Genomic DNA, 21,981 nt, shown 5'->3' with positions numbered 1-21,981 from the left:
GGCAACCTAGTTGACTAATGAGTTAGGATTCATTTTGAGTCAATCACCTAGCACATGGCTGATGGCAGATAAAGCAATGTGCTTTGAATGAATGTTCTTTCTAGCACCACGGCATGTTACAGCATGAGGATGCATAAGAGACTCGATAATATGCACAACATTCCAACTGAAAGGGACGGAGCTAGAGAAGGATTTGGTCTAGACCATCCTTTGCCAAGCTACCACATTCCTGATGTTTTGGACTACAACTTGCATCAGCTCAGTCGGACTGGCAGGGAGTTGTAGTCCAAAGTGCAGCAGCTAAACTGCTGATGGGGGCAGTTGATTGACAACATGTAACACTGTTGTTAAAGCATCTGCACTACCTAGCCAAGTATAAATTTCTGGTAATAATTTATAAAACCCTGAATAACGTGGATCCAGGGTACCTTAAGGACCACCTGAATTCTTTTATCACACCTGAGAACATCTGTTGAAGCGTTGATATTTGTCCCCCAAGTTGGTGATATTCATCTGATATCAACACAAAACTGAGCCTTTCATGTTACTTGCCTAGTCCTATGGAAAACTCTTCCAGTGGACAATCTGAAAACTTTCCTATACCACCGGGCTTGTGCAGATAATATTTCTCTTGCAGTAGCCAGTGATCTATGGTTTTAATTCTGTTTTTGCATGTTTTCATTGCTTTTATAATTGTTGTATACCAATGGCTGCCTTCTCCGAGTAAGGAGAAGGGAGCTCCGCTGTAAACGGGTCGTCCGCTACGGCGAAGCGGAGACCCATTCAGGAAAACCACAGGTGGCAGAAGCCTGTGGTCTCGGGACCCGGCGGGCGCCAGAAGCAGCCCCCAAAACGCTGAAGGGACCCCGTAAGGGGCTCCGGATCGCGGAGGGGGTAGCGGCGCTGTGGGTCGTTGCGCAAACAGCGAAGTGAAGCCGCGTTGCTGTTGCCGGTCAGCGCTGTCCTTTCTTCCTGCAACTTTTCTGAACTTTGGAAACTACAACCCGTGAGTAAATTTGGACATTGAAAACTTTCTGAAACTTTTGTCAACTTTCTGAAACTTCTTGAGAACTTTATGAAACTTTTAAAACTTTTTTAAAAAGTTGAAATCTGGCTGAAAACGGAGTGAGGATAAGCAGGAAGCCCATCTCCCGCTATACTGAACTTTAAGCAAAGAGCAGGAGGAGTGGAGACAAAAAGTTATGCGTTAACTAAATGCTGGCACCCTGTTAAAGCAGTTTTCTGAGTGAAAGACTTTGAGCTATTGACTTTTGCTGGTCATATTCGGGGTGCATTGATATCCTTCTTCTGTGGCACCAGTGGATTATAAAATAAATAAGAATCTCTGGTGCTGGAGCTGCCTGGATGAGCACCAGTTTGCAACTTTGGATACATTGAATTCAGGTTTTGAAACATTCTGAGTTGGAACTGGATACTTTGAAACTGTTGCAGTCAAGGCACTGTAAGAAACACTGTTTTGCTTTAAGTTTTACTCTGCTAAAAATAATACATTGTGGAGGCGATAGACATGGATTTAAATTTATAAGTTTAACTTGGATTTGATCTTTTCCCTGAAGACGTATTAAGCTCCCTCTAGAGGATTTTGGACTTACAGCAGTGACTTTGTTTTACTTTCCCTTTCCCGGCCTCTGTTTGACTATTGTATCTGGGACTCTGCTTTCTCATGGGAACAACTTGGATTGACCTTGGATTACAGATAACTTTGGAATGAGTGGCGCAAGGAGAAGAGGAAGGACTAAACAAACAACTCTAACTTTATCTGCAGCCTCACAGCGTAGATCTTCTGTGCCGGCCTTGCCTTCCACTTTGCCTCCAGACATAGAGGCGGCCTCCCTAATACAGGAAGGGGAGGGTGAGACAGAGGAGCTGCACCTGGGAGATATGGCTTCAGGGACAAGTAGCTCTGTCTTGGAGAAAATTTTGGAGAAACTGGAGGCTCTGGACAAGAAGGCTGATTTGCATACAGCTAAAATTGAACAGAACACAGAAAGCTTGAATAAGCTGACTGGACAAGTTGCACAGAATGCCCAGTCTATTGGAGAATTAAAGGAGGCTGTAGGTGAAAATCGTAAACTGGCTGAAGATACTAGTCAAAGATTGGAAGAACTTGAGAAAGAAGTAAGACCACTCAGCAAACAAGTTGGAGAACATCAGATTTACTTTTTGATGACAGAACTGCGAAACAGGGAGACCAACTTGAGGATACGGTCAATACCAGAGGTGGAAGAAGATAATTTTATTGAATTTCTAACTAAGGAATTTGCCAAGTTTTGGAAGTTAGAGGAAAAAGATTTTAAAATTGTATCTGCTTTCAGGCTTGGCAGAGTCAGAAGGACAGAGAAGCCCAGAGATTGTTTGATAACACTGAGATCAAAGGAGGAAAGGGACAAGATTTTGGGCCTGCACTACGAAAAGTCACTAGACATTTTGGGCAAGAGAATTGAAATCTACAAGGACATTCCTAAGCAGTTGCTGGACCTTAGATCTAACTACACGGAATTGGTAAGACTGTTGAGAAGCAACGCAATTATCTTCAGGTGGGAGTTTCCACAAGGATTATCCTTTACCTACAGAGGGAGAAAGATCAAAATCAAAACAGTGGAAGATAGAGACAAGTTTTTGGGAGCACACGGAGAAGACCTCCACAAAGGACTTGGATTGCCAGCGCCAGAACTTCCAGGGGAGCCCGCCCCCTCGGATCCTCAAGGACCGGAGAACAAGGTACCACCCCAGAAAGAATAACCAGACCTATCCAGGATGTCTCTGCAGCTTTTGAGCTGGAACATAAATGGCTGTAACAGTCCCGAAAAAAGGTCTAAAATTTTTCATATTTTAAAAAAGGAACAATTGGACATTATATGCTTACAAGAAACACATGTGATTAGGCTCCATAGAAAGGTGTTAATAAATAAAAGGCTTGGTCAAGAATTTATATCATCGGATACAGTTAAAAAGAGAGGTGTAGTGATCTATGCAAAAGAGAGCCTTTCACCAAAATTTCTCTTTAAAGATGAAAGTGGAAGAATCCTCGCAATAGAAGTACAGTATCAAGGAGAAAAAATTTTGATATTAGGAATTTATGCTCCAAATGAAGGAAAATCGGATTTTTATAAGAAGTTGCACGAGACCATGCTGGATTATCTGGATTACAACAACGTCATCATGATGGGGGACATGAACGGGGTCGTATCAACAAATATGGATAAGTCACAGAACCAGAACATTACTAAAGAGGGAAGACTACCTAAGACCTTTTTTGAAATGACTGACAATATGGACTGGGTTGACATCTGGAGAGTTAGAAACCCCCTGGGAAGAGAAGGAACATTCTTTTCTGAAGCTCAACTGACTTGGACACGAATCGACCAAATATGGATAACTAGAAGTCTGGCACCTAAGGTGAGGAAGGTGGAAATCTGCCCCAAAACATGCTCCGACCATAACGCCTTGAGAATGGATATGACATTGATCCCAATCGGCTCCTTTAGATGGAAGATGAATGATGGCCTGTTTAGAGACCAAAGAATTGTAAAGAAGGCCCAAAAAACCTTAAAGGACTATTTTGAGATTAATTTGAACACTACGGTGGAAAAAAGAACTATCTGGGATGCAAGTAAAGCTGTGATGAGAGGGTTCTTGATTCAACAGAATTCCTTAAAGAAAAGACTGCAAAATGAAAAGAAAGATAAAATTCTGGAAAGTATCAAAGAGTTGGAGAAGAAGTTAAGATCTAACCCGAAGTCCCAACCGATTCTGAGAGAAATTAAACTTTATCAGGCGCAATATTCCAAGCTGATAAATCAGGAAATAGAATGGAAGATTAAAACAATGAAACAAAAAACTTTTGAATCGGCAAATAAATGTGGGAAACTGCTAGCTTGGCAGTTGAAAAGGAGACAAAGATTAAATACAGTAACAAACTTAGAGGTTGAAGGAAGGAACATTCAGAACCCGGGAGAGATTAGAAAGTGCTTCCAGAGGTATTTTAAAAAGTTATATACTCAAGGGCCACAAGATGAAATAGAGATTACACAATTTTTGGAGAGAAATGGATTAGCAAAGCTGTCAGAAGAAAATAGAACAATTTTAAATGGCAAAATAACACGACAAGAGATTGAACAGGCCATCCTGAGTCTGAAACAGGGCAAATCACCAGGGCCAGATGGACTGACCTCTAACTACTATAAGACATTGAAGGATTACTTGATACAACCTTTGTTGGAGGTCAGTAATGAAATAATGGAGGGGAAGAAGGCGCCTGAATCGTGGAAAGAAGCATTTATCACATTGATTCCAAAGTCAGAAACTGAAAAGACACAACTCAAGAATTACCGTCCCATCTCCCTTTTAAATGTGGATTACAAAATATTTGCAGATGTTTTGGCACGAAGATTTAAGAAAGTTTTAAGTGAGATAATCCATAAAGACCAGGCAGGCTTTCTCCCGGGCAGACATATGTTTACTAACACAAGGAACATCATAGACATATTGGAACTTTTACAAACAAACATAAACACTAAAGCAGTTTTAATTTTTATAGACGCGGAGAAAGCCTTTGACAACATATCTTGGAAATTTATGAAGGGGAATTTAAAAGAAATGGGAGTGGGACGGGGGTTTGAGAACGGGATTGAGGCAATATATTCAGAACAAAAGGCTAAACTGATAGTTAACAATGTGGTTACAGAAGAGTTTAAAATTGAAAAAGGTACACGACAAGGCTGCCCGATTTCCCCATTACTGTTTATTTCGGTTCTGGAAGTGCTCCTGAATATGATTAGGGGGGACCGGTTGGTGGAAGGGATTCAGGTCGGAGCGAAACAATATAAACTTAAAGCTTTTGCAGATGACCTAGTTCTGACATTACAGGAGCCGGAGTCTAGTTTGAAAAGAGTACTACAACTGATTCAAAACTTTGGTCGAGTGGCAGGATTTAAGTTAAATAAGCAAAAAACTAAAGTTTTGGGGAAAAACGTGACAGATATTGAGTTGGAACAGCTTCAGAAAGAGACAGAACTAAATGTGGTTAAAAAAGTTAAATACCTAGGGGTAAACATAACAGCAAAAAATCTGAGTTTATTTAAAGATAATTATGAAAAATGTTGGTCAGAGATTAAGAGAGACTTGGATAGTTGGTCAAGACTAAAACTTTCTTTGTTAGGCCGAATAGCTGCCATCAAGATGAATGTATTGCCAAAAATGTTATTTTTGTTTCAGACACTGCAGATTGTAGACAAGACAGAGTGCTTCCGGAAGTGGCAGAAAGATATTTCTAAATTTGTCTGGCAGGGCAAAAAGCCCAGAATCAAATTTAAAATATTAACAGATGCGAAAGAAAGAGGGGGCTTTGCCCTGCCAGATTTAAAGTTGTATTATGAAGCTGCAGCTTTCTGCTGGTTAAAAGATTGGTTACTTCTTGAAGATACGGATGTCTTGGATTTGGAAGGTTTTAATAATGCGTTTGGATGGCATGCATATTTATGGTATGATAAAGCTAAGATAAATAAGGCCTTCAAGAACCATATTGTCAGAAAATCAGTTTTTAATGTCTGGACAAAATATAAAGACTTACTGGAGAATAAAACTCCGAGGTGGCTGTCACCCCTGGAGGCTAAGGCTCGGAAAAGAGCCAATATGGAGGCCAACTGGCCAAAATATTGGGAGATAATAGAAAAGGATGGTGACAACTGGAAATTGCAGAGTTTAGAAAAGATGAGAGACAAAGTGCGAGACTGGTTACACTATGCTCAGATTAAAGAAGTGTTTAAAAATGACAAAAAGCTAGGATTCCAAGTGGAAAAGTCAAAGTTAGAAACTGAACTGTTAGAACCTAAGACTAAGGTACTTTCAAGAATGTATAACTTGCTGCTGAAATGGAACACACATGACGAAATGGTAAAATCAACAATGATAAAATGGGCGCAGGATATTGGGTATAATATTATGTTTGAAGATTGGGAAAGGTTGTGGACCTCTGGGCTGAACTTCACTGCATGTAATGCGTTGAAGGAAAATGTGATGAAAATGATGTATAGATGGTACATGACCCCTGTTAAACTGGCTAAAATATACCATTCGTCTGATAGCAAATGTTGGAAATGTAAGGAAAATGAAGGAACATTTTTTCACCTCTGGTGGACCTGCCCTAGAGTGAAGGCCTTTTGGGAGAAGATATATAATGAATTAAAAAAGGTGTTTAAATACACCTTTACTAAGAAATCAGAGGCCTTTCTCCTGGGTATTGTCGGCCAGAGTGTGTTAAAAAAGGACAGAACATTCTTTTTGTACGCAACAACAGCAGCAAGAATATTAATTGCCAAGAATTGGAAAACTCAGGAGCTACCCACTGTGGAAGAATGGCAGATGCAACTGATGGACTATATGCAATTAGCCGAGATGACCGGCAGAATTCGAGACCAGGGAGAAGAAAGGATGGAAGAAGACTGGAGGAAATTTAAGATTTATTTACAAAAATATTGTAATTTGGCTGAGTGCTGAATTGGATGCCAGTGCAGACAATTGTCTACCATTAAATTAGATTTAAGGCTGAATTATATGTCAAACCAAATTAAGATTATTAATTAAGATGAGTTAAATGATAATTTGTTTGAAATTAATTTAATAATGATGTAAGTGTATGCGGGAGGTGTGGGGGAGTCCCATGTAACAATTGAGAGATGTTAAATGGACAATGATAAGTGGTGATTATCTAATATATGCTTTATTTGGAAACTTCAATAAATATATTATAAAAAAAAAAAAATATATATATAATTGTTGTATACCACTCCAATATTTTTGTGAAACTGCAGTATATTTTGATAAACAAAATATAAACAAATAAATATGCACAGTTTGCCCTCATTTACACATAACATTAAACCATGCCATAGCTTAGTGTAAATGAGCTAACATGCAGGCACCCAGACAGGTAGGTGATAACTTCTCTTATTATCCCCTTCTATCCTCATAACATCTCAGGTATGTTACTCAGAAGGTTAGTAGTTGGCCCAGTTTCAGATTCACAAACGAGAAGTGAGTTCCACCCAGGTCTCCCCAGTCCAGATATATGGCAGTCTCTTGTCTCCTCCCCACTTCCTTGGGACATCATGTTAGGCCTCCTGCTCTGTGCTGTTTGTTCTGCCTTGATTCACTTCTGCCAGATATTGTAGATATAAAACCAGCAAACATGGAGGAGCTGACAGAAGTGATTACGGCTGCAGAGTTCCATCCGCACCACTGCAACACCTTTGTCTACAGCAGCAGCAAGGGGACAATAAGACTGTGCGACATGCGAGCGTCCGCCCTGTGTGACAGGCACTCCAAATGTGAGTATATTTTGGCCCACGGAAGGATGAATGAGAAAATAGGATTTGTACTTATTTTATATAAAAATATATATCTCAATGGCAGGTCTATTGGGGGGGGGGAGAAGAAACCTTAGTTTTTTCTTAGTAATCAGTTATCAAGCTTTCATCTGACACAAAGTATTACCAGCTGGAAGTGAACAGAATATATCCTCTTCCTGCTGTGATTGCCAAAGTAAGAGCAGCATGCACAATAGTTTTTACCTTGGTGCTGTTTATATCTCTGTACAACCAAACCTTACCCTCCTGCCAGAATGAGTAACACCCAGAGCTCACTTCAGTTTCTGGTTCACTGGGTTCTCAGATATCTTAATGTCAAACTGAAAGCTCAAAGTACATGGGAAATCCCTGGGTGTGGAAGGCGGAGGGAATGGCAAAGCATTTTATGAATAGTTGCTTTAATGCTTGGGGAATGGGACCCACACCATTGCTTTCTGTCCCCCTGAACAAGAGATGTGCAATTGCTATAAGGCCCCGCCTGATGCCTTTTCCAGCCAGAATTGAAATAAATCTCTTGCAAAGATTCAGCTAATTGCTTTTTAAAAGGACGGGAGAGAGAGATTGGTTTTGAACTAAGTTATTCTGATCCTCAAAATTTAATCCAAAGCCCGTTTTTCATTTCTTGCCATCTGAAGAGTGCTTCCAGTTTGGGAGTCAGCTTTTAATTATTAATGTGGTGGTTTTGCAAATCAGAAATGGTGATATTAAATTGCAGGCCATACACTATTTTCTATAACAACTAAGATGAATGCAGCTACTAAAGCAGTGATGGAGAACCTGTAGCCTGGGTGGCAAGTACAGCCCTGCAGGCATCTCTGCCCGGCCATCAGGACACACCCCACCTCCCAGGCCACTCCTTGCACTGGCCCTGCTCTGCGTCCTCTTCAAGTACATTTGCGTGGGCGGAATGTGCCACTCAGCTGTGATGATGCCTCTTGCTTGCATGGGTGGAGTGTGTGTGCAGAAACCTCGGACATTTTCATGGCTGAAATGTAGCCTCCTAAGCAAAGGTAAAAGTTGCACACTTTGCACCAACCACCTTCGCCTTTAGCCCTGCCCACCATTGGCATGTGACCAAGAGAAGATTGCTCATGATTGAATGCAGCCCTCAGTCTTAGTAAAGGTTTCCCACTCCTGACATAAGAGATCAAATCACATTCTCAAATTGGTATGTTGAAAATAGGGGTTGACCGTATCCATGTAGAGTTCAGTATTTGGTGATGTGGTTGTGTGACTGCTTTATAACTCCACCACTGGTAACAACCCACTGTTCATTCCCATGCTGCCCCAAAGATGCCAGATGCTTGTTGGGTAGTGTGTTCGACATGCTTTTACCACGTTCTGAACTCACTCAGCTCACATTTTCACACATTAGTTTGGTTATGTGCCTCTCCCCCTTTAATAAGGGAAGGTAAAGGTAAAGGACAGTCAAAGGTGACTATGGGGTGTGGCGCTCATCTCACTTTCAGGCCAAGGGATCCGGCGTTTGTCTGCAGACAGCTTTCTGGGTCATGTGGCCAGCATGACTAAACCGCTTCTGGTGCAACGCAACACTGTGATGAGTGCCAGAGCTCACAGAAATGCCGTTTGCCTTCTTGCCACAGCACTACCTATTTATCTACCTGGACTGGTATGCTTTCGAACTGCTAGGTTTTCAAAAGCTGAGGCAGCAACAGGAGCTTACCCCATCATATGGCTTCAAACCTCCAACCTTCTGATCAGCAAGCCCAAGAGGCTCAATGGTTTAGACCACAGCTCCACCTGCATCACTTAATAAGAGAAAATGCCAATGCAGTTGAAATGAAATATTCAGAGAATTCGGCGAGTTGATGCTCTAAAGAGAGTAGAAAATGAAACCAGTAGTGATTTACAGTTAAGTGGATAACTGGAATAGGTTTTCAGTCTGAACAAGTGTTATGTAGATGTTGAGTTATCCTTAACTATTTTTGTCTATGTTAAATTACATTGATGTTTTAATCCAGATTAAACCCTTATGTAAATAATTTCTCAAGGGGCTGAGTCATTTTAGCTAGATTATTTTGACTCAGGATTTATAAAGTAGAACAAGTTGTTCTTATACCTGAACCAAGAATCCATGGGGGATTTAATCTCAGCGAACCAGCCTAATTCAATTGAATCAGAAATCTTGTCTTCCGTAAACAAACTATATTTTAGAAGGGTGGCCTGACTATAGTTGGATGTGTTCCCTTCTTTCCATCATGCTAAAAGGGAGGAGATTGGTAGTCTTTAGCTTCTGTTTTTGCAAACCATTGTTTGTCATTCCATCTGAATGCAGCAGACTATGGTTTGTGGAAACCATAGCTTGCCCTTAAAACAGCATCAAACCCTCTTGCACGAAGGAAGGTGGGAGGAGAGCACATGCAAGCATGAGGCATGGCATCACCCATTTCTCTAATGACAAAGCCTGGTTTATTGCTGCATCTGAACTTAAAACAGGACTTCTGTGAGGAACAAGTTTTATTTCCTTTTTCTATGACTGATCTCCTTTGTCACATGATCTTACGTCCGTTTCCTAAAGCGGAACAAGACCTCTCTGTCTCCTTAACTTTTGCACATGTTGATCCCATTATGCAAACTCTGATAAGGTTCACAATGGCTTCATGTTTTCCTGTTTAGATTGGCATATTCTCCTAGCATGTGTTTTGTCATGTTTTGTTTATTTTCTTTTGTCCACAAAAAGTACAGATAAAATATGAGCATGTTCCTCTTGAGAGAGTTTATATCTCAAAGGTGCTGTTTTCCTAGGAAAATAGCCATTTCTCCCATCCATGATGCTGTAGTAGCTTGCAGTTTTTCTTTTCTTTTTGCTATTGAATCAATCCCTAACCCCTAATAACCAGGTTACAAAAATGACCTCTTTGGCTTTATCGCTTCCACTTAGTGGGAGATGTCACAGAAGCCCAATTAGATGGCTGTTCCAAGCGTATGATTATATCCTGATATCTATCACTAGAGTTCATTGGACAGCCACAATTTTTTTCACTCTTTCCTCCTGTCTGATTATTGTACCACCTCAGATTCATAATATAAGCATCAAGAAGCAGGCTGGATTCATTTCCTTCCCTTTTTCAACACCGGAGACCTTGGCTTGGTTTGTTTCTTTGTTCTGCTGCTGCTGCAGTGTCCTTTAGAGCGCATACAAGCCAATTGTGAAAACAAGTTCAATTTGACCTCTCCCTTGACGTCTGATATTGATTTTTCCCTATCCTTCAGAAGCATTGGCCCTCAGTCAATTGTGGTTCAGCAGACTTGCAAGTTGGAATTGAGGCAGTTCATCGGGGATCAAAAAAACAAAACAAAAAAAAGGGACTCTGGCCTTTACAGATGAATTTTCAAAAGGAAATATTTAATAACTAGATGTGTTTAATCAAAATGCAGATTGTATTGAAGCACCTTCCAATTGTGTTTCTGTTACGTGTCACAGGTGGATATACCTGTAATGCATTGCTGTGGGTTGGCCTTAGGATATGCACCATGCAACTGGAAATATGTACCTCTTTCTGTGCACAATCTACCGCAGTACTGAATGAATCTGCAGCTTTATGTCAAAGAAAGTATGTTCCTTAGCTTAATCTGCCACCCAGAAATTTTCCGACATGTATATGGTAGTGTTGGCTGAACCACCACCCCACAATACTGTGGGTAATGTAGTAGCCTTAAAAAGTTATCAAGATAAATCCGCTGCATGTGGCCTTGAAAGCAACTCCCTTGCTCAACCTTCCTTGTCCCACGCTGTTCTGGGAGTGCCTCCTAGAGAGAAGCCACTCTTTGCAGAACTGTTTCGTTCTTGGCAGGTGGCCATTGTAGAGGCAGCAGTGACATAAAAAGCATAGCTGGGTTTTCTGTACTGTGATATTCAAGCAGTATCAAGGTCACACCTCTGGGTAGGTGCGTTAGAGCCAAGGATAAGATTCCTGGAAAAGTTCCAACTCCCCCCCCCCCCCGCTTCACACACACCCAGTGGCGGAGTGTATATTGAATTGAATTTATTACGGTCCCAGACCAGACTCGGCGGAGTGTATAGTCCTGATTTTATTGAGCTCTTTTCCAGTGCCTTAGAAGGATAGGATTTCACATCTCACCAAGCCTGTATTCTCAGCAACTGCAGAGCCTCGCTTTTATTGTGGCTAAATGTTCTTGCTGCAGTGTGATTGGGTTTCAGTCTTCATGTAATCTTCATTTCCTACAAACTATGAGCAATTAGGCAGGTGATATTCCATGATGGCTTGTGCAACCAACAGCCCTTTTTTCAGCACTTACATGGGAGGCGCTGGTTCTCCCAAATGACCATTCCCTTGTGAGTAGTACTGCCATATAGTGTGAGCCTCGTAGCAGCTCTGTATATTTTCTGCAGCAGAGGTGAGCCTTTTTCAGTATGACAGCTGCCTTTCAGTGACCATAACATGCCAGTGGTGGGCAGAGCCAGAGGTTTCTCCACCCACCCACATTGCTCCATCCTTGATCTAGGCAAGGGAGAAGCATTATCACAAATCAATGCTCTAGGTTACTCCAATAGCAGTAAGTGACTTTCAACATAACTACCATCAAGACTTGCCCTTGACCCGCCGCTTTCCCCCAAGAAAACTTGATCTTCACTGCTGAATTGGGGCAAACTTCAAACAGGTTTTCTCCAGGTTGACATTTGCTCACATTTATCTGATTTTCCCAGGGAAAGCAGCAGGGCAAGTCCAAAACCACTCAGACCCATGCCTAGAAAGCATGGGATAAGCGGGAAACTGCTCAGACCCATGCTTTCTAGGTGTGGGATGAGCACAAATCTAGATGGGTTCCAACCCTAGAAATCTGTAGGATTGTCTAATTTCTCTTTATCTTCTGGTGGTCTGCTGTTGGCGTAAGAACAAAATGACTGAAACATTTCCTCTTGTTTCCAGTGTGGAAAACTCGGAAACTTGCAGAGTTTGGATGTGGCTCTTCCTGTAGAAAACTCTTGAGCCTCTCTCGTTATATTGGGAGCAATGAAATGTCACTGTAGAGGGAAGAAACCCCTTCTGCTTTCTGCCTCTCTAAAATGAAAAATCACAGTCTCCTTTTGCACCGCAGGAAAATTGCCAGGTTTTGTCCCATTATAGGGGAAATTGTCAGCCATACTACCAGATGCTAGCTCTGTAGTTTTACAGATGAAATGTCATTGTAGGAGAGAGATTAACCATATTTCTGTGAAATTCCCCAGCCCCCTGAGAACCTTGAAGGCCAGGATTTTTGTGCCTTTATCATTACATCATAAACACAAAAGAAGGAAAAGGTCCAAGTGGAGAATGAACAGGAAGTGAGTGCATAGCTGCTCCAAGCAACTGGATTGTGTGTTACAGGATCACACAGCCTTATGTGGGACAGCTCTGACAGACACTGAAACAAATGGTTCATTGCTGGTGTGGGAGAGCTGTTTATTTGGAATCAAGCTGTTCCTGCTGCTATAAGCAAGACTACAGTTTTATTCAGAATGGAAGCAGAGGACCAATCGCACCCATTTCCAAAATAGGTCCTGCCTTGCAGTCGTGAACAATGTATTTTATCCTGAGGTACCAGCTTGGGGAAGGGGCTTCTGTAAATCTTCAGGATTTAGTCATCAACTAAAAAAAAAATTCTATTCAGAACAATGGGGCATTGTGGAATCCTGCACTAATCAGCCACAAAGTTAAGGAAATGACATGTAATTACAGAACATGTAGAAACTATAGAAATTGCACCACATGTCCCACATTAGTTGCTCTGAAAACCTCTTGGGACAAGGTCCCTAAGCACCTGAAGGCTAAAATGATGTTTCCATGCCCCCAACCGCAAAAAACCCCAAACATGAATACAGTGGTACCTCAGATTAAGTACTTACCGGTAATTCGTTCTGGAGGTCTGTTCTTAACCTGAAACTGTTCTTAACCTGAAGCACCATTTTAGCTAATGGGGCCTGCTACTGCTGTCGCGCTGCCGGAGCACGATTTCTGTTCTCATCCTGAAGCAAAGTTCTTAAACTGAGGTACTATTTCTGGGTTAGCGGAGTCTGTAACCTGAAGTGTATGTAACCTGAAGCGTATGTAACCTGAGGTACTACTGTAGTCAGAAACTACAACTCCATTTAGTCTGCTGGATATTTAAGGGCAGCTCTCCTACAGTCCAGATTTGCAAACTACCATTTGTTCCTCTATCAACATGTTCATTCCCTGTGTCATTCAAAGTATACTTTTGCAGCCTTTGGCATTAGGGTGCTTGAGACTGATCTGGAACCAAGAGATCTATCCAACTCGGATGATAATAGACTGGTTCTGGTTATCCTAATGCAAAGTGCTCCCAACAAATAGAGAAGTGAAAAATTGAATTTCCATGAAATTTTGTTGGTAAGGGGAGAGCAGTTTCTGCTAACCAGATTCCAGAGGATACTAGTTGTCAGCATCACCAAGGTTTCCCCAGCATCCCTTTTGCGGTTGTATCCTATTTTTCCTATTTGCAGATTGAAATAAATTTTAGGTTGTTCATAATTTCATTTTAGAAGTTAGACTTTGTATATCATTCTGCAGGTTAGTCTTGCTGCAGCCGAGGAATGATTGCCTTGTGGTTATGGGAGGCCAGGCTTTTTCACCAGTGGGCCTAGTACTATAGAATGCACTCCCTGCTGAAATATGAGGCCCCATCCGCATTGGCATTCCATGATTTTTTTGAAGACATACCTGTTTACATTGGCATTCCTTGATTTCTTGTCCTGAGTCTACTGTTTTAAATACTGTCCTCCATCCAGTCAAGCAAGAAGCATTGTCAGAGTTGAAGGGCAGATTCTAGCCAGGCAAAAACATTTAAGGAGAGTGCAAAACAGCCTAGATGAGGGTTGTGCCTTGGGAGGGAATATGGCCTGAGGAGAGTTCCAAGAGTCAGATGCAGCAGCCTGGGGGGGGACACATTTGGGCCCTGGGCCTGAGGTCTCCCATACCTACCATTGAACTTTTTAGGGATGCAGACATGATGACATGAGGAGAAAAACGTAGAAGACATTGACTACTTGTTGCCATGCGGATACATACTAAAATAATAGTGTTGGGAATATTTAAGCATATATATTGCAAAAATTATAGTGATTATCCATCCAGGGCCTTTTGGTTGGTTTCCTTCCCCAAAGCAGCCCCTTGCTGTCTCAGATGGGGGTTGAGGAGAATGGTTGTCTCCTCTGCCCAGAGATCCCCTTCTAAGCTGGGATAGGCCCCATATATGATGATCTGAGGAATCTAAGGTTTCTCTGCACCAGTTGTCATGGTACCACCAAGTCTCCAGTTGGCAGAGGTTCTTTTGAGTGAAGGAGCACCATCTGGTCTTTGATAATAAGGCAGTTCACAAATTCCTGCATTTCAATTTTCACTTTGCAATGGAAGTCATTGCAAATGATGAAGACAGAAACTGTGGGAAGGAAGGTCACTTATGCCTTGTCTTTTGATGAATAAACCGCAAAGCAGGCATTGTTCTAAAGTGCCCTTCACCAAATGTACTGTTGAGAGGGAGCTTACACAGAAGAGTTTGGATGCAGGCCCAATTCAAGGAAATATAAAGTCAACCCCCGTTCTAAATCCTGTAGTCTGTGCATATAGTCCTCATCCTGGATTGCTGGGCAGCATGAAAAATGGCATTGTGGACTTCCCCAATTGAAGCCTCCGTGGTGAAAAGGAAAAATACCCAGAAAACTGGGCCAACATATAAAACACTATTAAAGGAAGAAGCCAACCAACTAAAATTAAAAAGCTTCGAGGAAATAAGAGAGTACATCTCAGATTAGTTTCAGTACCATCAGGTACATGAAAAATTCAAATCTGATAAACAAAAGGATTTTGCAGCAGAAATCTCTCGATTCGAATCTGAATTAGTAAATTCTAAAAGAAAAACCCTTTCCAAGGTATACCGACTCCTCCTTGACTGGGAAGTCGAGGAGGAGGTTACAGCGGCCATGGTCAAGTGGTAACAAGACTTTGGGTACTCAATAACCATGCCCCAATGGGAAAATTTGTGGGAAAATAATTAGAAATTTACAAATTGTTATGTCTTAAGAGAGAATTTTCTAAAATTGCAACACCAATGGTATCTAACACCCTGGAAATTCTCAAAGATGTACAAAAGTGCCCCAAGTAACTGCTGGAGGTGTGGAAATAAATCAGGCACTTTCTATCACATGTGGTGGCTATGTAAGAAAATCCAAGCATTTTGGGAGAGCAGAATTACAAAAAATGCTAAAGATTTCCTTTAAGAGAAAACCAGAAGCTTATCTTCTGGGGATTACAGATTTAGATATCCTGCAAAAAATGAAGGGTGTTTTTTTATATGCTACAGTTGCAGCAAGAGTTCTTATTGCTGCAAAATGGAAGAGTAATGAAATCCCCTCTATTCATGATTGGACTCAAAAACTGACAGAATATGCGGAGTTGGACAGCCTATCAGAAAAGATAAAGAACAAACCAAAAAAGGGATTTGTCTCAAAATGGGAGGTCTTCAAAGTTTATTTGAAAAATAATTACAGCAGTTTAAACTCTGTTGCAGCATTCGAATAATTTCAGTAGTAGCTTTAAGTAAGATATGAGACCTAAGATAAATTAAGAATTAGTCAATTTAAAATAAAAGTGTGTACTGGCAACAAATAATATATAATTGAAATAAGGAATAGATGGGAGGTCGGGTCTATAGTCTAAAGACCAATTTTTGCTTTATTGTTTTGTAATTAATATTGTGTTTATCAATATTTTCATTTGTAGTTTTGTTTCTTTTTTGGTGTATCAATTAAAAAGAAAAAGAAAGAAAGAAAGAAAAATGGCATTGTGGCAAGCAGGCTATGTAAATGTTTATGTCTTTTTACAACAAGGTCCACGAAATTTAATTAAAAGCAGTTTTCCCCTGCACTTCAGCCAAAGAGGCTCCCAGAACAGTTTGCAGCCTTCAGGCTTAACACTAATAAGACACAACACAGAAGAAAAGAGAATGGGGAAGGAGAGATGAAAGGGGGGGAGCAAACTTGGGCACCAGTTCTTCAAGATCTTCCTATAATGACCATTCAGGTAGAGGAGGAGCCAGAAGGAGCAGGGGTCTCATTAGAGCTAATGCAGTGGCCCTGCTCCCCTTCTCTTCCACTGCAGCAGTCTGGTTCAAATTGGCCAGTACAGTCCGAACCTTTGTTCTCGAACGGAATCCGTTCCATAAGTCTGTTCGACTTCCGAAAACCAGGGCGTGGCTTCCAATTGGCTGCAGGAGCTTCCTGCACTCAACCGAAAGCTGCGGAAGCCACCTCAGACATTCGGCTTCCAAAAAAAGTTCGCAAACTGGAACACACACTCCCGGGTTTGCGGCGTTCGAGAGCCAAAACGTTCGAGTCACAAGGAGTTTGAAAACAAAGGTACAACTGTATATATAAATTGCACTGCTATTTACATGCACACCTGAATTTAAGAATGATTTTGCTTCCACTGTGTGCATATTTCTCTAAAAGAGATTTTACAGGATGGTACAAGATGTATAGAAACCAAGGGAGCATGACTGAAAGGTGGATGGCCTCTTAGCTTTTCTGACCTATACCCCTCTAGATACTGCTGGACTGCAGCTCCTTCCAGCCCCAGCCAGCATGGCAAATGTTTGGGATGATGGGAGTTGCACTGGAGCAGCATCTGCAGGCCTGCAGTTCTTCACTCCTGCAGATATTGGTTAGTGGGGTATTTAGATCAGGAAAATAAAGCAGGGCAAAATTAACCCCCCCACCCTCAAATTCAGTGCCCCCCATGGATGCTTTAAAATAGAAATAAAAATATATGGAGATCTGCAACATCACAAGTAGGCTGACCCTGAGTTTTTCACATGCTCAGGTTTTGTATAATTTGGTGGTGGTTGCAAATTTCTCTTTCCTCGACTGTAGCAAAAGTCAGCCCATCACCTCTGCTGTCACTTTAGCACCAGCAAACTTGACTCAAGCTTTGCACATAACAGAACCCATAGAAATGATGCTGCTGTTAAAAATTCCTCCCAAATCCTGCCTCCTAGTGTGCCTGAGCCCATAATTATTACAGCCGCGACAAGCTCTTGTGGAAGTTAGGTGCTTTGCGCAAGCCAGCTCAGATTTTGATCCCCTCCCCTTCTCTTGATGTTTTCGTTTTATTTTTGAAAAACCCACAAGTCATCAGATTTCCTGCTGGCAGCTAAAGGAGCTCAAGCTGGAGACTGCTGTGAGCAGTGCCATTTCAGATTTGTAGAGAGATCATTTATCCTGGCACTTTGGGATGTTTCCATCCCTCCTTCCTACACACACCATATTCCAAAATTCAGGACTTCACAGCTCAGCATTCAGTTAGAGGGCAATGAAACTCACCAAATATTTGTGCTGAGAAAGGAAAAACTGCTCTGGTATGGTTTTCTTCCCCAGTTTTTCCTGCAGGAGGTCTGACTGCTAGTGTCAGACTTATTTTTTTTAATAAGTAAATAAAATTCTCATTGCCAGGATGTTAGGTGTCAAGTGGGTCATTACCCTCGAAGGGTGAGAACACATCATTGCAGCTGAATCCATGCAGTGCAAAAGAAATCCTACTGTCTCTAAGAAATTTCCTTAAGCTTCGTCTTGTTTTAGCCACACTTCATGTTTTCTGCCCTGGCCACAGAAATCTGGTTCCTTTGGTCAAATATACATGCAGTTCCTCCTCCTCCTCCTCCTCTCCCTCTCCCTCTCTCTCATTTTTTAAAAGCGTTTATAATACTTCTATGCATCAGAAAAGATTCCAAAGCAGTCAACAAAGAAAAGTGAACAATAATAATATACCAGCATATAAAATAATAAAAAGATACAATAATAAAATCCGTAAAGCAAGTTTTCACTCAGTAACCACACAAATTCCACACTCGCTATACACCCGTAGGCCAGACAGCCTGTATACATTCAGCCAAATCTAAAACCCCCACAAACACAGTTACCAGAACCAACAATCCCATGTGCTACAACATGGGCAGCCTTAACACTACAAGTCAGAACAAAATTTAATCTAGGATTCCATCAACCCCAACAAAAGCATAACACAATTTACCCAAACACTCACTTTCACATAGGGCAAGGGGTCAGGAAATGCAAGTTTTGTGTCTGAATGTGTCCCTCCAAGCCTCTCTAGCTGCCCTTGAGACTCTCCCTGGCCAGAGTGCCTCTGCAGCCCTGATTAACACTTGCATTGAGTGTTTTTGCCTGACTGGAATATATCTTTGATGATGTGTCTGTCTTCCCTGGATGGAATGTAGAGAATGGGCGTGAGTAGGTGTAGAAATTTGCTTCCTCTGCAAAGGTAGATTTTATATTCATTGCCCCACCACTGGCAGGTGGTGCCGAAGGAATGTGGCTGAAAAAGGTCCCCCAGCCCTGATTTCAGGTTATTGTCCACAGCTGAGGAACCAAGCTGTCACCACAGTCAATTGGTAGTGGAGAAAACGTCCGGTAGTTGTTTTAAGAATTCACGTACGGTCATAAGATTTATTTACTTTTACCAATAGAGCCGCTGTCACACATAAAAGTAAAGTATGCTAACAATGGAAGATGCTCGTTCTCAAGTTCTGCTGTGGTATCATATCTTTATTTTATGATTATATATGTTATATATAAATATAACATATATAACATATATTTATATATGTTATATAAATATAACATTTTGAAAAAGTATGGTGAGGGTCCTAAAACTCATCCACTGAACGCATCCTTGAGATTTTTCCTACCAAAAAAAAGGTCTTAACTTCACAGTTGCATCGGTCTGCTTTCTTGGGCCATTCAGTTGTGATTTATATATACACAAAGTAAGCGATTGCTCTGAAACCTCTGTACTGACTTCGATTGGCTAACGCCATATATTGATTGGCCCGTAAAGCTTTAAATCTCTTTGACTGGTGGCAGGTTTGATACAAGTGCTTCTTACTCCACTAATTGATGGCTTGGTAGAGAATGGTCCGTTCTTTTAAAGATGAGTGTTCTCATTAAAATGTCCTAGTCATTAAAATCTCAACTGTTCTGAGGGTCCAGGACCAGCTGACAGTGCCCAGATCACATATATATATATATATATATATATATATATATATATATATATATATATATATATATGATATAGATAGATAGGCATGACACACACACTATAGTTGGGTAAGCAAAAGCAGAGTGCAGCATATAGATGAGCTGTTCCATGACAGAAGCAAGATAAATGTCTTAGGAAGAAGGTCAGAATGAAGATGCAGGGAAGTCCACATTTATTAGCCATAGATGCCAGGCAGAATGTCCTACACTTGGGTTCACCCTGATCCAGAAGGATTTCTATAAGCAACCTAGGCTACATCTGCATCATACAATTAAAGCACTCTCACACCGCTCTTAACAGTCTTGGCTTCCTCCAAGGAATCATGGGAACTGTAGTTTGTTAAGGGTGCAGAGGGTTGTTAGGAGACCTATTGCTCTCACAGAGCTACAGTCCCCACAGTGGTTTAATAATCAGTCCCTCTTCCCATTGAATTCTGGGAATGGGAATAGTTGCGGATGACTGTTAAAAGCGGTTTGATAGTGCTTTAACTGTATGGTGCAGTCAGGGCCTTGGCCAGTAGGCCTCTGCAACAAAGACAGGAAGATTCTCAATGTTTCCATGAAGCTGAAGAGCTAATCCCTCTGGCTTCTGATCCAGTGTACCAAGGTTTGGTCCCATGGAAGCCAACTTTACAAATCAGAAGGTGGCATAAACTGGGTGCAGTTTCATTGACTTCCCACGTGATGTAATCATACTACACTTCTGTTTAGATTCCTAAAAACTGTTATTTACTTTGGTTTGCTGCCAGTCATTCAGTGGGAGTCCAGGTGTGAAAGCTCGATTTGTTCTGTTGCATTTTAATTTAAGAAATTAATATTTAATAGTCTACAGGTATATATATTTAATGATGCCATGCATTGAAACATTGAAATGCAAATGTAGGTAGCTTGATGGAGTTTGAGATTGTCAGGTGAATGAAAAAGCTGGCAAAACAAGCAATCTCACTCTGGCAATTATATGTTAAGGACTGAAAAAACAAGATCTTGTTAAGACTTCAGTGCTGATCCTACTGTGTCTCTCCCCTCACCCCACCTTTGTCATTAGGCAGAAGGGAGACTTGGCAAAGAAACTATTGACTGTAAAGAGGGGAGCAGTTTCTGTTCCTCAACTTTGTCAGCTTTTGCACTAAACTCTGAACTTTTAGGGGAGATTTTACTCAGCTGAGTATATATTTTTTCTAAAATAAAATTTGATTTTTGCATCATTGCTCTTTCTGTGAGGCATCTGAAACTGTTCAAATTTTCTTACACATTTCATATTTAAAAGTGGACTTTATCCATTCCTCTTCCTATTGTGTTGACTATCTACCTACCTCCCCGTATAAAATGTTATATATTTATAGCCCACTTCAATACATTTTTCCCAGGGCAGCTTACAAAATTTCAAAACACAGTAAAACAAAATAGAAACATATTTTTTTTAAAAAGGATACTTTCAGATGAGTTCTAACACTGCAAGCCTATGCATATGTACTTAGAAGTAAGTCCCTTTGATTTCAATAAGGCTTACGCCCTGATAAGGATGTATTTTTGCAGGATTGTGTCATTTATGGTCTTGTTTTTTCTGTGAAATGAAAGCTATTGTAGCCCTTTGAGGGCATTCTTGCCTTTGTGCTTGTCAGAATGAGAGTGTAGATGTGCACGAAGCACAGTTGTCCATAATGTAGGTTTTAGGCATAAATCTGTATATGCAAACACTTCCACGTGACCCAGAACCCTGTCCGACTGGGGTTCCAGATTCAAAACAAAGCCTTTAGGCATTTAGCTGTACTCGTGATTGCAGAGAGCCATGCTCTTTGAAGAAGGGTTAGGGGGTTGGCATATCCCCGCTCCTCGGTTGACAAACACAGTGGGGATGGGAATGCTCCGCTAGCACTTATATCTGGATACTATCCTGAACTGTAACCTTTTTTCCATTAATTATTTCCACACTGCTGTGCAAGTGAAACACATCAATACTTCAATACTTACCACATTGGCACCAGCCCTATTTACTTGCGCCTTGGCCATGTTTTAAGTGACTTGTTTTTTGTGTGTTGTATAGTTTTTGAAGAGCCCGAAGACCCAAGTAACAGGTCGTTTTTTTCTGAGATCATCTCTTCAATTTCTGATGTTAAGTTCAGTCACAGCGGGAGGTACATCATGACCAGGGACTATCTCACTGTCAAGGTGTGGGACCTCAACATGGAGAACAGACCTATTGAAACATACCAGGTACCTCATCCTCAAGATTTTTGGTGTGTTGTGAATGAATGGGTGGTAGGAATTAAAGATAAAGTGATGCACCCAGCCTTTGTCGTACTTAGAGTTGATCCACTGTTAGACATAACTTAAACACATTTGATTTCAGGTATTCTGCTCTGAATATTACTTAAGTCTGGGCCAAACCCAATCTATGTAAAGCACTTTGAACATTCAAAACTGCTACATAACTACTGTTATGAGTTCTTTGAACTACCAGGCAAAGTCCTCATTGTTTAGGATGCTCCTTTCCATTCCAAC

The 21,981-nt window shown here is 41.1% G+C and overlaps 1 protein-coding gene across 5 annotated transcripts in view; it reads left to right on the top strand.

Moving 5' to 3' along the window:
- PPP2R2B (protein phosphatase 2 regulatory subunit Bbeta) overlaps positions 1-21,981 on the top strand; it is a 253,230-nt gene that overhangs the window by 220,853 nt on the left and 10,396 nt on the right. For all 5 annotated transcript variants that reach the window (XM_083600229.1, XM_083600230.1, XM_083600232.1 and 2 more), the window contains 2 exons: positions 7,185-7,349; positions 21,524-21,693. In XM_083600229.1, coding sequence (XP_083456355.1) covers positions 7,185-7,349; positions 21,524-21,693 — 335 coding nt within the window. The remainder of the gene's footprint in view (positions 1-7,184; positions 7,350-21,523; positions 21,694-21,981) is intronic.

The sequence above is a fragment of the Podarcis filfolensis genome, assembly GCF_964270895.1.
Source record: "Podarcis filfolensis genome assembly, chromosome: 2".
NCBI lineage: Eukaryota > Metazoa > Chordata > Lepidosauria > Squamata > Lacertidae > Podarcis > Podarcis filfolensis.
This window is presented reverse-complemented; position numbering and strand designations above follow the sequence as displayed.